Raw genomic sequence first — 15610 nt, forward strand, 5'->3', positions numbered from 1 at the left:
GAGAGAAGGCACACGGCAGCCCCGTCTGAGGAAGGAAGGCCTGGCCATGGCCCAGCAGCCCTCAGTCCAAGTGGGGAAGACGAACCCTGCTCTCAGGAGCCTTGTTCTGAACAGGAGACGGGGCTCACCCAGCTCTGGGTCTGCCTCACCCTTGGGTGTCCCGAGTCCTTGGAGTCGTGGAGGACACAGGTTGGGCCCAACCACCCAAGCCCCTGCCCTGCTGTGAGGACTATGTCTGAGAACGTGTCCAGGGCAAGTGCGTGACCCCTATGGGCCCCTGAGGCCAGAGGCCCTGAGGCTGGGGGAGACCTGAGCACCCTGCTCTCCTCAGGAGATGTCTGGTTCTTGCCTTTGTATCGGGACCCAGTCTATCTGCTCAACCCATCCCTACCACACACTCAGAGGGCCGCCCCTTTACTGTGTGTGATGGGAGAGGCCCCCACTGCCCAAAGCTGCCTGTCCCTTCTTGCCTGGGCTGAGTGGGCCAGGCTGGGTGGAGGAGAAGTGGGTCAGCTCAGTAGCCATGGCGACCGCAGCTGCTCCCAGCCAGCCTTCTCATCTCCTCGCCACCGACTTCACGATGACATCCTTTGTTCGGGCTGTGGGGTTGGGGGCCAGAGGGGTGAGATTGGGGGCCAGAGTATATATGAGTGTGTGTGTGTGTGTGTGTGTGTGTGTGTGCAAGCTCACACAAGCGCCTGCTCAGAGCTGGTGTGCATGTCTGGCCAAGGGACCCCACAGATCCAAGTAAGACACTTCCTGCTTTCCTGCCCACTGAAGGGATGGGGCTCTTCATGCCTCTGAGCTGGGCAGGGGCTGGGGGCCAGGGGGAGGGTGTGTGTGTGTGTGTGTGTGTGTGTGTGTGTGTGTGTGTGTCTGCCTGCCTGTGGCTGTCAGTGTGGCTACTTCTGTGTGCTTTTGTGTGGATGAGTATCTTAGGGGTGTGTGTGCATGTCTGTGTACGCACATGATTGTGTCTTTAAGTGTGTATCATTTGTGTGGGTCTGCATGGTGTGTAATCACACACTTGAAATTCTGTGCCCTGTGCCTCTCCCGGTTATGCGTAGTGTGTGTGCGAGCCTGGTTTGGAGGAGATAAAAGTCACATAACCAGGAGAGGAGCTGGCAGAGTGCTCCCTACTCAGGCTGGGTGTGCTCCCTGGGTCCAGCTTACCCTCCCCCACCACGTACCAGCTCTGTCACCCACCTGTCTCTCCCTGAGGGGGAGAGTGAAGGCTAGAAACAAGGGATGCCCCCACCTTCTGTAGATGCAGGTTAAAAAAAATCAGTATTACCTCATGAGCTGGTTCTCATTAGTTGGTGAGGCAGCACTGTGTTAAGAGGGATTCTGAGGTTAAGTCTGGCCTCTGACATGGGCACAGATTGGCATGAACAACGTGGTGGGCAGCCCTAGTGCTAGATAAGGGTTGGGGCAGGGGTCTCCAATGCCAGACGCAGCATCTGCTGAGGGACCAGGAGCTGAGATGCTGGCAGGGAAAAGCACAGCTTCACATGTCAGCTCCCACCTCAACTGAGAGGTGCAGGAACCCAGATCCCACACTTATCCTGCACCCAGGGCTGGAGTGGGAGGTGATCCTATTCATCTCCGAGCCTTCCCAGGAAGTGGTTGCACCTGGTTGCAATCCAGACTCATAAGCACCAACACCTGTGAAGTCCTTTACCATTTACAAAGGCACATTATAAATGGTAATAATATAATTGCCCAGCTGAGCATTTAGCATGTACCAATCCTTATTTTTGTAATATTTCATCTAAGAATCCTAAGGTGGGCATTATTATCCCAACTTGAAAGATGAGGAGCTATAGGCTCGGGGGGTTGTTAAGGAAATTGCCCTGCGTTATATGGCTTGTAAGTGACAGGTCTAGGTTTTGAACTAAGCCTGTCTGCCTCCAAAGCCTGTGCTTTTAATTACTGTGCTTTCCTGCTCCTCATTAACCCATCTGACCCCCAGTCCAGCCCGGAGAGTCAGGCTGGGTCCAGATGGCCAGTAGACTCATTTTATAGAAGAGGAGATGAGGGTTCAGAGAAGCTGAATGACCTGCTCAGGGTCACACACTGTGGGTGGAGCCGGGAGTTGGCCCCCTGATACACCCCCAATACACACACTCCTGACTGATGGTCATGTCACAGAGTGTCTGGGGAGGGACACAGACCCCATCGGTCAGGGAGAGGACAGAGGAAGAATAGGGTCTGAGCTCCTTAGCAGTTGGACCTGGATGAGTCCCTTGGCCTTAGCACCAGCAATTTAACATTAAAGTGCCTAAAGGCAGATTGGGGGACCCAGGAGTTTGGACAAGGAGGAAACAGCATCAGAGAGTTTGAATGATTTGCTGAAGGTCACACAACTATCTCCAAAGTCCGTCTCTTTACTCCGCAAGCTACTAGAATCCCTGGAGGACACATGTCCTCTCTAGCCCTTCCTCTAAGCTCCCCTTTTTCCTTCCAGACTCTTATCACATCACCTCCTCCTGGAAGCTACCCTGATTGTCTTCACCTCCTTTCTTGAAATCTGGTGTCTCAGAAGTTAACAGAAGGCTTGTGTAAATGCCCTAGGTGTGTGCTGTTGGGAGGGGCACAGCCCCCTGTGATGGGAACACCACATTCAGATTCATCAGTTTGGTGAGTTTGGGTTGTCTTCAAGGTGAGAGGTGGGGAGGAAGCACCTGACAGGTGATGTAGGACCTGGGAGTTAGGAGTCTTGGTTTGTAGCTCTGGTTTTGTCAACAGCTTTCTGTGTGACCCTGGGTGTGTCTCTTTCCCATTCTCTCTTTTTTTTTTTAAGATGTTAAAATTATAATGTCATATCATCACAATAATCTTTTTTTCCCCATGATTAGCTTTCTGGTTTTTTTTTCACACACACACACTCTATTTTATTTTTACAAGAGATAAATAAACTGACACCAAGCATTGTAAATGCATGACCACAACAAAAGCAACAATGACTGCAATTACCAAACACGAAACACACTCATGCTATGTCGTAATATTGACATTCAGTCCAGTAATCCTCCACTGCAACAGCTCCTTTACTTTGCAGTGAAAATTGATTTGTATATTTTTTGCCTCTGAGTCCTTGTGGGATTTTTTTTTTTATTCAAACAGAAAGTCACAAAAATTATAATCATCCTCATCAGTTCACTCAGTCCCATGTAATTAATTTTTTTTCATCTTGATCTTTTGTTAGCACTTTTATGAATTCATCAGTTTTTCCATTACTCTTTCCCATTCTGAGCCTTGATTTCCTCCTCTGCAAAATGAAAGGCGCAGGTTGGAATAGGGAGGCAAGGCAGTTTGACCTTATGAGCTGGTTCTCATCAGTTGGTGATGCAGCACTGTGTTAAGAGGGATTCTAAGGTTAAATCTGGCCCTGATGAGAAAGAGAGAAGGATTAGTGATGTCTGCTGTGTGCAGAGGATAGGCGGGGGTGGTAAGAGCCTTAGGAATTTGCCATCCCTTACAGCCTAACAGTCCATCACTCTGTGACAGATTCCTTGGTCTTTTCTGTTGAAAGGGTGGGTAGCTAGTTTCATCTTGGGCTTTTGGATAGCCTTACTGATGCTCAAAAGAGGTTTATTAACTTGGTTAGACACACGGTCAAAAGGACCAAGGGGCCCAGGGTGGCCAGGCAGAGCCTGGAGTCCTGCCATTGTCAGGAGTCAGGAGAGGTTTTGGGAGCTTTTCGGGTATTGAGACCCCAGGGTAGAGGTCAAACGTTGAAGGCCAGAAAGAAAACGCTAGGCTCCTTCCTTGGGGAACTTGGAGGGTATCCGCTGGCATGGAGCTTGGCAGGAGTGGGGGGCAGTAGGAAGGGATCCCTGGAGGGGACGTCCAAGCTGTGGCCATAGATGCTGCTATAGCAATAGATGGGAGTCAGCAGGGAGAACTTCAGAGTAAGGTTTCTGTGACCCAGCAAGATCATGGGAGGGTTTCCTTCCATCAGGAGCCATGACCTGGATTGGGAAAGGGACAGTCCTGCTCAGAGGCAGGGAATTGTTGAAGTGACTTTTGTAGAAATTCATTCAGCAATCTTTTAGAACCACCAGGATGTGAAGTGCTGTGTTCTGTGTCCTGCCGGCCCCTCACCACTCTGCCACCATATCCACCTGCTGCCCCTTTCCCATCCCTGTGGTCTGATGGCTGGGGGCGCTGCTGTGAGTACGACTGCCTTCCTCACAGGGGCCAGGTGGTTGGCTCTGACTGGCTCTCTGTCTTGCCCGTCATGAGCCAGGCTGGCTGCCAGAGAATCAACCAGAGCCCTAATTCTGAGCCTGCTGCTGCCATGCGTGTCAAAAGGACTCTAGAGAGCACGTCATCTGACCCCTTCAGTTTACACACAGATGAGGAACCCAGGCCCAGAGAAGGTCACGCAAAGAATCTAATCTATACAGTATACATTCTAATCCCACCTCCTGATTCTGAACTCTCCCAGACTGCCCTACCCTGGACTTGGGACCGGGGGGCAGGCCCTAAGGTCCTGGGTCCAGTGCTTTGGGTCAGTCTCAGCTCCTCCTGTCCCCTTGGGGGTAGCCCCTGCCTGCTGGACCCTCCTAAACATTCGTCAGCTCTCCAGGCCCCCTGGGTGATCCCCGGGTGGTTAAAGATGAGAATGTGGCTGCGGATGGTGCAGAGTCCTGGACGTCAAACCATCTGCTTGTCGGGTTCCATTCATTATTCATGAGGAAACATGAGCCCCTGGCTTGGCAAGGTCAAGAATTTTGTCCCTTACCCTCTTTCCTTCTCTTCCCCTGGGAGCAGTGTTCTTGAGCTTCCTGTCGGCAACACAAGGGAAGCAGTTGCTTCTCCAGCTGTGGTCTGAGTGGCATCTCTGCTGCCCCTCAGATGCTCACGCCAGCCGTGGGAACCTGGGGCCAGAGTGGGTTTTCTCATCACAGATACTTTGCTTACAATTTTCGCAAAGAACCTGGAGACCCGGGGCAAAGCCTGAACAGGAGGGCTGGGCCCCCCTCTTTGGGTGAGCTCTGGGGTGAAGGAGTAGGGGCTGCTGAGCGTGTCTGTCTCTTCGTGGAAACAGGAGACCCGGAAACAGGAGTCTAGGCCTGGCCACTTCTTAGCTGAGTTGGATGGGCAAGGCCTTAACTTCTCTGAGACTGGGTTTTCTCATCTGTGACGTGGAGATAACTACACATGTAACAGAAATACTTTGAGGAGTAAATTAGGCTTTTGCTCTAGCTGGTTCAAAGTATCAGATAAGCCCTCTCCCACCGTCCACCAAAAGACCATGCGCATACCCAAAAAAACACACAAACTGGCACTAGAATTGGAAACTAAAGAGATCATCATAGGCCCAAGTCCAGGGGGACTTTCCATTAGCTGCAAGGTTGATGGGGGATGGATGGAGAAATACAATCCGAGACTCTGCGTACATCACAGGGCCAGCGAGAACAGTCTAGACAGCCACAAAGAAGTCAAAACATGGCTTCAACTCATCCCTACCGTCAGCCCTCATTCACCAGGCTGGCGGGAGCCGTGCTGATCAGGAGCCCAGGTGGCCATTCTTGGCTGTCTGGGGACTGTCTTCCTCTTCAGCTGGAGTGGTGCCTTCCCTTCCCACCTCCATCTCCCCTCTCCTTTCTATGTCCTTTTGAAAAGTCGGATTCCTCAGGGTGATGGGGCCCTGAGCCCTGGGATGGGAGCTGCCCTGGGGAAAGCACTGGGGGCTACAGCAGAGCTGGGAAGGGCTGGGGGCGGAGCCTGCCTGCAGCTGTCTCTCCTGTACTCTGTCCGAGCCTAGGACTTTCAGCCAAGTTGTAGAGGGCGACAGCGGGAGATCCCACCTCTGCACTAAACAGAGCCACGGGCGCCTGCTGCCCTGCTCCCCGGAGTGACTTCCAGCGCCCTCTGTCCTCTTTCCTAGCACTCATCGGAACCGCCATTAAATATTTAATTGCATAACTAGTTATTCACTGTCTGTCTCTCCTGGACTGGAGGCTCTGGGAGGGCAGGACGAAGTTGGCCTGGCTCACTACTGTATCAGTGGCACTCAGCAGAGGCCTTGGAATCTTAGGGGTTTAAATTTTTTTTAACATTTTTTTCCTCAATTTTATACTCAGAGAAAAAATATTTTTCTTTTTTTTTTTGGCCGCACCACGCAGCTTGCAGGATCTTAGTTCCCCAACCAGGGATCAAACCCGTGCCCCCTGCAGTGGAAGCGCGGAGTCCTGGACCACCAGTAAATTCCCCCAAAAATATCTTTCTAAAGTATATTATTAAGTAAAATGATGACCTTTAGCATAAATATAATACTTAAAACTTGGGATCACTTGTGGTGATCATTTTGTAATGTATAGAACTATCAAATCACTATCTTGTGTACCTGGATCTAACATAGTGTTGTAGGTCAATTATACTTCAATTTTTAAAAATGAATAGATAAAAATTTTTAAATTGCCTTGATTATTTTAGGACATCCACTTGCCAGTTTCTACAAGAAGGCCAGTTAGAATATTGACTGGGATTGTGCTGAATCTATAGATTAATTTAGGAATAACTGACATTTTATTTTTGGAATAGCTTTTTTAATTGAAGTATACTTGATGTACAGTATTATATAGGTGTACAGTACAGTAATTCACAATTTTTTAAGGTAATATCCATTTATAGTTACTATAAAATATTGGCTATATTCTCTTTAGGTATTTGTTGAATGCAGCATTAGAGAGAAAATTTGTCTGCTTTGGAAAGGAATTTGGCAATATATTCCAAGAATCAGAAAAATGTTTATGCTCTCAGTATTAGGTAAGATGCTTTTGGATGTAACAGAGAACCCTGAGTCAAACTGGCTTAGGCAATGGAAAACACATTGTCTCACGTAGCAGGAAGGCCAGAGAAGGCAGGCTCCAGGTTGGCCTGAGGTCCTTTCTGTCTCTGTGCCGTGCCACCCTCAGCAGCACTGGCTTCATCCTAGGGTGGGCTCTCTCTCGGGAGAGAGGTCTTAAGGGAGGAAGGGAAAAGACAGACAGACAGAGGGAGAAGCACCCACCTCTAAGCCTGGAATCCAGTGCCCTTGGAATTCTGTGCCCTGTGCCTGGAATCCAATGCCCTTAAGTCAGATTGGGCCAACTTAGTCACATGCCCACCCTTGGACCAGTAAGAGTTACCAAGGTGAATGCCACTCACTGATTGTTTTAAACAAATCAAGATCTGCCTCTAAAACAAGGGATGAGGTGGACAAAACCAGAGCTCCGTCAGGAAGCAGGAAGTGAAAAGCTACCAGTGGCGTTCACACTCGCTAGCCCAGTCACCTCATTTCCAGGAGTTGATCCTAAGGAAATAAGCAGATAAAAATCAGTGGACAGGGCTTCCCTGGTGGCGCAGTGGTTGAGGGTCCGCCTGCCGATGCAGGGGACGCGGGTTCGTGCCCCGGTCCGGGAGGATCCGACGTGCCGCGGAGCGGCTAGGTCCGTGAGCCATGGCCGCTGAGCCTGCGCGTCCGGAGCCTGTGCTCCGCAACGGGAGAGACCACAGCAGTGAGAGGCCCGCGTACCGCAAAAAAAAAAAAAATCAGTGTACAAAGATCTTTATTGCAGTGTTGTTTAAAAGACAGGAGAGAAAGGGAGAGACAGAGAGAGAGAGAGAGAGGGAGGAGAAAGTTGGACTTGATCTAAGCAGTAGCTGTACTGAAATATTTAAGTCAGTCATAGTGCCTCCACACAGTGGAACATACTGGTGGCATTTAAACATTTCTACAAAGCGTTAATAACATTGGAGAGTCTCCTGATATAACATTAAATGAAAAAGAGCAGGATATAAAATTGTATTGGCAGTATGAGTTCAGTTATTTTTTGAAATGTGTGAAAAAGAGACTGGGAGGAAATCGGCTAAGATGCCTGTAGTGGCTGCCTCCCAGTAAGGGTGATTTTCCCTGCTTCTTTACACTTTTCTGTCCCACCCGCTTCAAGCAGGAGGACCCCTTCCACAGTCTGCCCAGGCTGGAGCCAGTTTTGTTCTGCCTGTTCTCATTTTTGGCTGTGAAAACAACAGTCACGCTTACTGAATATTTACTCCGTGCCTGATACCGTTCCAGGCACTTTGACCTGCGCTAATTTAATCCTTACAACAGTCCTACGAGGTAAGTGCTTTCATTTCTCATTTTGCTGAGGTGTTCACTGAAACCCCAAGATGTTCGGTCGTGAGGTCACACAGCTAGTGGGTAGAGGCCTTTGGAATTCAAGAGTGGGTCACATAACTGCACAGCCTCCGCCTTCACCGCCAAACCAGGTCACTTGTCAGGGCAGCCACATGCTAATGAGAATAGTCCCGTTCAACGAGCCAGATTCTGGGCACACCCTTTACATTGACTTGTTCATTTAATCCCCACAACCTCAGAGAGGCTGAGCGCCTTGCCCGAGGTCACACAGCTAGGAAGGGGTGGGGCGGCGGTAGAGGGGCCCAGGGTCTGACGTGGGATCCCTTTGTCTCTCCCGCTGCCCCACAGGGTTGCCTGAGGCCCTGCCGCCCCGTGGATCATGTTTAACGGGGAGCCAGTTCCAGCCTCAGCTGCGGCCTCCAGGAACGTGGTGCGGAGCTCCAGCATCAGCGGCGAAATCTGCGGACCCCAGCAGGCTGGGGACGGGACCGGGACCACCACGGCCAAGAAGCGGCGCAGCAGCCTCGGGGCCAAGATGGTGGCCATCGTGGGCCTGACCCAGTGGAGCAGGGGCACACTCCAGCTCCCCCAGGCTGGTGAGGGGTGTGGGCCCCTCACAGTGACCGGGCGCCCAGGGGCAGTTCTCACGGGTGGGCACTCCTACCCCCACAAATCCTTATGTCACACTTACCATGTACCAGGTGCTGTTCTGGGTCTAGTACGTGTCCTACTCACTGACTCCTTCTGTAACTCTATGTGGAAGGTACTGGAGCACAGAGAAGGGAAGTAAGATGCCCCAAACTGTACAGCTAGTAGGTGGTAGAGTCTGGATTCAAACCCCAGCATTGGGCTCCCGAGTTCGTGCTCCTAACCTTGGTACTCTGCTGCCTCTGCACAGACTTACACACTTATCAGCAGTTATTCATTAAGCAGCCATCATGTTCCTGGCACTGTGCTGAGTGACACCACAGCGTCACGGAAACATCCACGAGATTCAGTCTCACCTATAATCTTCGAGTTTCCTAAGTACAAGTAGCTGCAGACATGTTACAAAGCCACGAGAGAGACACACACATACAAAGACACATGCCTTGCATAATCACATGAATAGCATGCTCGACTGCTCAGGAAACCTACCCTTACGCACATGCACACTCAGTGGCCTGTGGTCATAGAAACACGTCACATGTGTGTATGCATATACCTCACAAAGCCACATTCACACACTACCTTCACAGCTACCTCCTGATAAATACAGCAGATTTTCTCAGACACCTGGTTATAGCATCCTACTTATGCTCAGCCTGCCGGGTAACCCACCTTGTCACACACAGTCACACCTGGAGCTCACGTCACAGGGGAGCCAGCTCCCCCCACCAAGACCTCCTCACTTTGTGGCATCAGCCCAGACACCAGCTGGTTTTGTTTTAAAACCTCTTCCTGCTTATTCTGCTCAGAGTGACAACTTCCCTAAGAAACCTTCAAATAGGCAGCTGGATGGGGGTGGTGAGGTGTGGGGCACTGGAGGATCCGGGGAGAATGCCCATCAAGACTCCCAGCTGGGACTGGGGCTGGGGGACTTCTCCAGGCCTTAAAGTAGACTTTTACAAAGCCCTCCACAGGAGCATGTGGGATGGTCTTTTCCAGCAATCAAGCTGCGATATGGTTTCTGGCTCAGAGAAATGCTGGACGGGGAGGGGGCTTGAGATTATGAGTGCCCCAGGATGAGCATGGCCCCTGTGAATATGCTTGACACTAGGGAGTCCGGAAGATGGGGATCTAGGAATCCAGGAGTTGGGCTGGGACAGGACCAATGGGGTGGCGTTAAGGTTGGGGGACTAAGATTAGGAGGGCCCCCAGGAGTCTGGCCTCAGGAAACCAAGCCCTGCTGATCTCTGGCTGAATCGGCTGTTTCAGCTTCAGACCCAAAGGTCTCTTCATGCCCAAATGACTTGGAGGGACGGTCTTCCAAGGCCAGGACAGGTGCCTGAGTCACTGTGAGAATATCAGTGATCTGCCTGGGACTGTCCACCTACCTAGGCTCCACAGTCAGCAGGCAGGGATTGGAGCAGACACCAGGATGACCTCCAGCCTTGAGGGGAAATGAACGATGATGGGGCTTCCAGATCACTTGTCTCTGCGGTATGCAAGGGCATGGCTGAATGCCTGGGGAGCCAGGGGAATTGCCCACTGCCCTTCTAACCAAAGGTCTCTCTGAATCATCCAGTTGCCAAATGTCAGAGCAGGAAGGGGCCCTGGGGATCTGGAGATCTTCTGGTCTGAGTACTCATTTTATTGATGAGGCATCTGAGCCTGGAGACTAGAAGGTACTTTTTTGGAGAAGGACTTCAAATTGGCCTTCAGAGATGCACCCTGTCATTTACTAGCTGGGCGACTTGGGCAAGTTACTTCCCCTCTCTGAGACCGCTTCCTCATTTGTAGAATCAGGACAATAATACACGCCTTGCTGCGTTGTCCAGGGGATTGAATGAGATAGGATGTGTAAAGGTACCCAGCCTCTTGCCTGGCACGTACTAGACACTTGGTAAATTGTTGGTGTTATTATTACCCATGGTCACACAGTAGGGCCAAAAAAAAAGTGACTAAAAAATAAAAGTGACTTCTCTGGCCTCCACAGCTCTGCCCCTTGCTTGTAGAATACTCCTCTCCTCTTCATATTTACTTGTCCCCATTTTGTTCTCCCAGGCCTTGAGGTTGCCAGTGTCCCAGCTTAAAGCGCCATCCTGGGTCTGGCCTCAGAGGGAGGTATGGGGCCGATCACTGAGGGCATTGGCCCCGGATACTCTGTTCTGGGATAAGATCCTAGCAGGGTGACCCTGCTGCCCCCGGCAGGATGGCTCAGTTCCCTGCAGGGCGGGGCTGTGTGCAGTGGGGAGGAACTCCTCTCCAGGACCCAGTCTCCTGGGCTATGAGTCTGCCCTTCCCAGGTCCTCCATACTGCTCATTGGCTTGAGCCTCACCCATCCTGTGCTCTTTGTTGCAAAGCCTGTTCTATTGCGCCAGCCTCCCCTCTAGTTCCCCTGCCTTCTGCCTGCCCCTTCCATTTTATTCCTTACGTTGCCCTAGAATGGCCTTCCAAAAACTCACCCTGAAACTTTAGAGGACTAGTCCTGGCTCTAACTCCTCATGGGACCTTGGCAGAGTCACTTTCCCACTGGGCCTCAGTTTCCTCTTCTGTAAAATGGAGCTTCCTTCTAGATTTAACATTCTTTAAGTTGTGGGAGCAGAGAGGAAGGTGGGGTCAGATCTTTGGGCTCCCAGGACACAGGTGGGTTCTGGCCTGGCCTTAGGCTGGGTCTACACAGGGCCATCCTGGGCTGTCCTTGCCTTTGCCCAAATGGAGCTTCTCTTTTCAGTACCAAGGACAGTGGCTCTCCCCTCCTAGTCTCTGGGCCCCGGACCAGGGTGGGGCGAGGGCTCAGGATCATTGCAGGAGATCCCATGGGGAGTGCTGCTGGAGGCTGTGTTTTCCTCTCCCTTGTTCATGGTGGGACAGATGGGATGGTCCCTGGAGTCTTTTGGTCTCCAAGGACCACAGAATTATTGCAAGCAACTTGGTCCAGTTCTCTAGGGAGAGAGGCTACATGAAGTTACTCCCCAGATCGACAGAGTTCACAGACTGGACAGGTATGAAACCAGTAGAGGAATTTTCTCTGAGTTTGCAAGACCTTCCTCCTCACCCAGAGACATGGAACTTAATCTCTGCTGAATCACATCTCAAAACAATGTGGAGTTGGTGGAGGGGAGTGAAGAGTAGCATATCAGTGAACTGGGAGTCAGTGGGCCTAGGGTGTAGCCCCAGCTCTATGGGCGCTTGGACTCTAGGTTCCCCATCTGGGAAATGGCACTTCAGGATTCTGTAACTTCCCTACCCAGGGGCTCACAGTAGGTTGGGCAGATCAAAGAAGGTAAATTCTCTCCCAAATGGGTCAGAGCTTTCCTAAGCTCTAGAAGATGGGGGATTGGGGTCACGAGGTGGTGAGGCTCTGACTTCAGCTCAGGGTGTATGTTGGGGGGGTTTGAGGAGAAGGAGGGTGAAGTGTGGCCCCCACAGGCCCTTCTGTCTTCTAATCGGATTAGAGAGGATGTGGCAGTTAGGAGCAAGGGACAGGGCAAGTCCACCCCACCCACAATTATTGCCCAGCCCTCTGTGTGTGGTGGGTCACACACCATTTGTGGGTTTGCATCTGTGTGTGTGATTGAGCGGATGGGTTCAGCTCCTGGTGTTATTATGGTGTGGAGGTCACATGTGTGTGGCAGGCTGTGTCATGTGTACGTATGACTAAGACTCGGTAAGACCATTTGTGGCTGTGTGACTGTTACATGAACATGCACACGACCTTGTACGTGAGATCACCGTATGAACATATGTGATTGTTGGCAATCATGTGTGTCTGCTTACGCCTGTGCGAAAGAAATATGCGTGAGCTAATAAGACTCTGTGTGGGGGGGGGGCGGTGTGTGTAAGAGAGACAGACACGTTGATGGTCTCACTGATTGCTGGTTAGTAGCTGTTCCAATATCCCAGAAGCTGGGGTGGTTCCAGAGGAGACATTCCTCCTTACAGCACCCCACTCCTAGTCCCCCCATCCCATCCTCTCAGCCTTTCCTCTCCCGATGGGGCTTCCTGAAAGATAAGTAGGGCAAAGCAGGAGGAATAAAGGCCCCCTTCTCCCAGGCTGGGGTCTCAAACATCCCCTCCCGACCCACCGTTGGGTGTTAGTGGGAGAGCGAATTTCCAAGGTAACCAGCTCCCCCTTCCCCGCTGCTTTCAGGGGCTGTGCTGCCTGCCTCACCCTGGCCCCTCCCCATCCCTGTAAGCAGCTCCACTCTCAATCTGCCTGGGCCTCTAACCAGTGACAGCAAAAGGCTCCTTTGGTATAGTCCCTATCTGAGCGTCACTTCCCTCCCCGTCAGGCTCCTCAGGCAGCCAAGCTTCAGGAGGGGAAGTCCCTGAAAACCCACAACCTGTCTTCTGTCCGCCCCCCCGCCAGGCAGAGAGAGTGTCTAAAGGGACCACACTGCAATGCTGAGGAGGTTGCCATGGAAACCCAGGCAGGATGGTGCCGCTGCTAGGAGAGGCAAAGTGCCCTATGTTCCATGCAAGGCTGAAGAGGGGACCTAGGGGTAGAGGGCCCCCCGAACAGGAGCTACAGAGACACTGGGGGTGAGCTGTCACCACACAGCTTCTGAGGTTCTTCTGCAGACCTCTCCCTCAGAGCCAAAGTCAGTTCAGGTCAGCCTAGGAGTTTCTTTCTCAGTCTTATTTTTCTAGTGGCTTCTCCACCTCTCCACACACATCCCCCTCCACGTTCAGACCCACCTTGAGAATGGGTGTTAGTTTGCCAGGGTCAGGATTCACATGGGTTTGTTTGTCTTTTATAGGGCCTGTGAGGGTATCACAGAGGTGGGTTGTGATGTCTGGGAGTGACAGGCTTCAGGAGAGTACCTGGAAGAGGAAAAGCAAATCTGGAAATTCCAGAGAGGGCAAACTTTCCAGAAGAAGAAACTGAACCCTTTGGGGCAAGGGCTGAAATTGAGTGGCAAGGTGTGGGTCAGGGGAGCCTGGCAGGAAGGAGACCGAGGGTGGAGGGCTGCAGGGCTGAGCGCTGCCTGCTGACTCCCCACCCGTAGCCCCACCATCTCCACTCTGCCTCCAGCCATCCTTCTAGTCTGCTTTGTCTGCGTCACTGCCCTGAGCAGGGCCAGGGGTCAGGCTGCAGACCGGCTCTAGAGGTCATCGCAGCAGCGGCCCTGCCTCCAGTCAGGGCCCTGCCTCCAGTCAGGGCCCTGCCTATCCTGCCCCCTCCCAAGAGGATGACTTTAGCAGTGATCTCGGAGAAGCCTCCTCAGTGATCTGACCTGTTCCTTCTCTGTGCTTCTGGGGGTGTCACAGAAGGGGCCACCAAGAAACTGCGCAGCAACATCCGGCGGAGCACGGAGACGGGTGTTGCCGTGGAGATGCGGAGTCGGGTCCCTCGCCAGGGCAGCCGGGAGTCCACGGACGGGAGCACCAACAGCAATAGCTCCGATGGCACGTGCGTTCAGCCCACCCCCACCGTGTACCCACCCTCCACCGGGGTCCTCTGGTCACAGGCACAGGGCTGGAAAATCTGCTTGGGTTTCCAGCCCAGTTATCTGAGTTCCTCTGTATCCCCGCCTCCCTCTGTCCCCCTCCCCTGGACACCCGCTGTCTGGACCCCAGTCTTCCTATTGCTCTGGGCCTCTGTCTCCCATCAGAATACCCCAGTGGCCCAGGAGCAGTTCATCCCATCGGTATGTTTCATGCCTCCCACCTCCCAAGACCTCCATACCATCCTGCTCCAGAGGAAAGGGTTGGAAAAGAAAATGGGATCCTAAAATCTTTTAAATCTGAAACAGTTGTTACAGCTCAGCTGAATGGAGTTCTCACAGGTGGACTTGCTTGGAGCTTAGGGCAGGAGTTTGGACTAGATCACTTTTTCAAACTGGATGATGACTTACAGGCAGGAAGTAAAATCTGTTGAGTGGGTCAAAACCAGCATTAGAAAAGGAAATAGGAAATTCAAATGTATCCCATGGAGGAAGGAAAAATTACCTTGTGAACTTTTCAACAGATAGATAGATAGATAGATGCACGTAGGTCTATGACGTTAAGTGTATTTCTTACATATGCATATGTGTTGCAGCCGAAAACTGGAGAGTCTCTGGGTTAGATATCCCTTTGGATCTCTTCTAAATCTATGAAATGATGGTTATATGATTAAGATTTTCTGAATCAGCTTCATCAAAGCCCAGTGATCTCAGGATTCTGTGGCTCTATTATTTAAATTCTATGATCACGTGTCTTGCTACTGAGCCTGCTCCTATGAATGTGAGTAGCTGCTAGGATTTACCGTATGCAGAATGGCACTTCAGATCAGTGCCTCTTACCCTGGGGTCTACCAGCCACTATCAGGCCAAAACCAGTGTCTCATTTAATACAACAACCCTGAGGGATGTTGGTACTACCATTATTTCCATTTTACAAGTGGAGAAACTGAGGCACAGGAAGAGGGTATGGTACCTTTCCAAGGTCACAGCTATTAAGTGGTGGTGGAGTTAGGATTTGAATTAAGGACATTTGACCCTAAAACCTTTTTTCACAATCTCCACGCTCTCTATACTAAGCTCCTGAAATTCTGTGACCTCAAGAGTCTACGTTTCTTTTTGTTATAGTTGTTATCCTTTCTCTCTCTCTTTTTTTAATTGAAGTATAGCTGATTTACAATATTATGTTAGTTTCAGGTGTACAGGAAAGTGATTCGGTTATACGTATATATGTGTGTATATATATATTCTTTTGATTCTTTTCTATTAGAGTTTATTACAGGATATTGAATGTAGTTCCCTGTGCTATACAGTAGGTCCTTGTTGTTTATTTTTTAATATAGTAATATGTATCTATTAATCCCATATTCCCAATTTATCCCTCCTTTC

The 15610-nt window shown here is 51.0% G+C and overlaps 1 protein-coding gene across 8 annotated transcripts in view; it reads left to right on the forward strand.

Moving 5' to 3' along the window:
* RIMS3 (regulating synaptic membrane exocytosis 3) overlaps positions 1-15610 on the forward strand; it is a 61682-nt gene that overhangs the window by 12353 nt on the left and 33719 nt on the right. For 2 of the 8 annotated variants that reach the window (XM_073791477.1, XM_073791466.1), the window contains 3 exons: positions 2468-2640; positions 7947-8727; positions 14049-14190. In XM_073791477.1, the coding sequence (XP_073647578.1) occupies positions 8511-8727; positions 14049-14190 (359 nt within the window). In that variant the 5' untranslated portion in view covers positions 2468-2640; positions 7947-8510. The other 6 variants (XM_019938033.3, XM_073791463.1, XM_073791460.1 and 3 more) reach the window with 6 other exon arrangements.

The sequence above is a fragment of the Tursiops truncatus genome, chromosome 1 (genome assembly GCF_011762595.2).
Source record: "Tursiops truncatus isolate mTurTru1 chromosome 1, mTurTru1.mat.Y, whole genome shotgun sequence".
Classification (NCBI taxonomy): Eukaryota; Metazoa; Chordata; class Mammalia; order Artiodactyla; family Delphinidae; genus Tursiops; species Tursiops truncatus.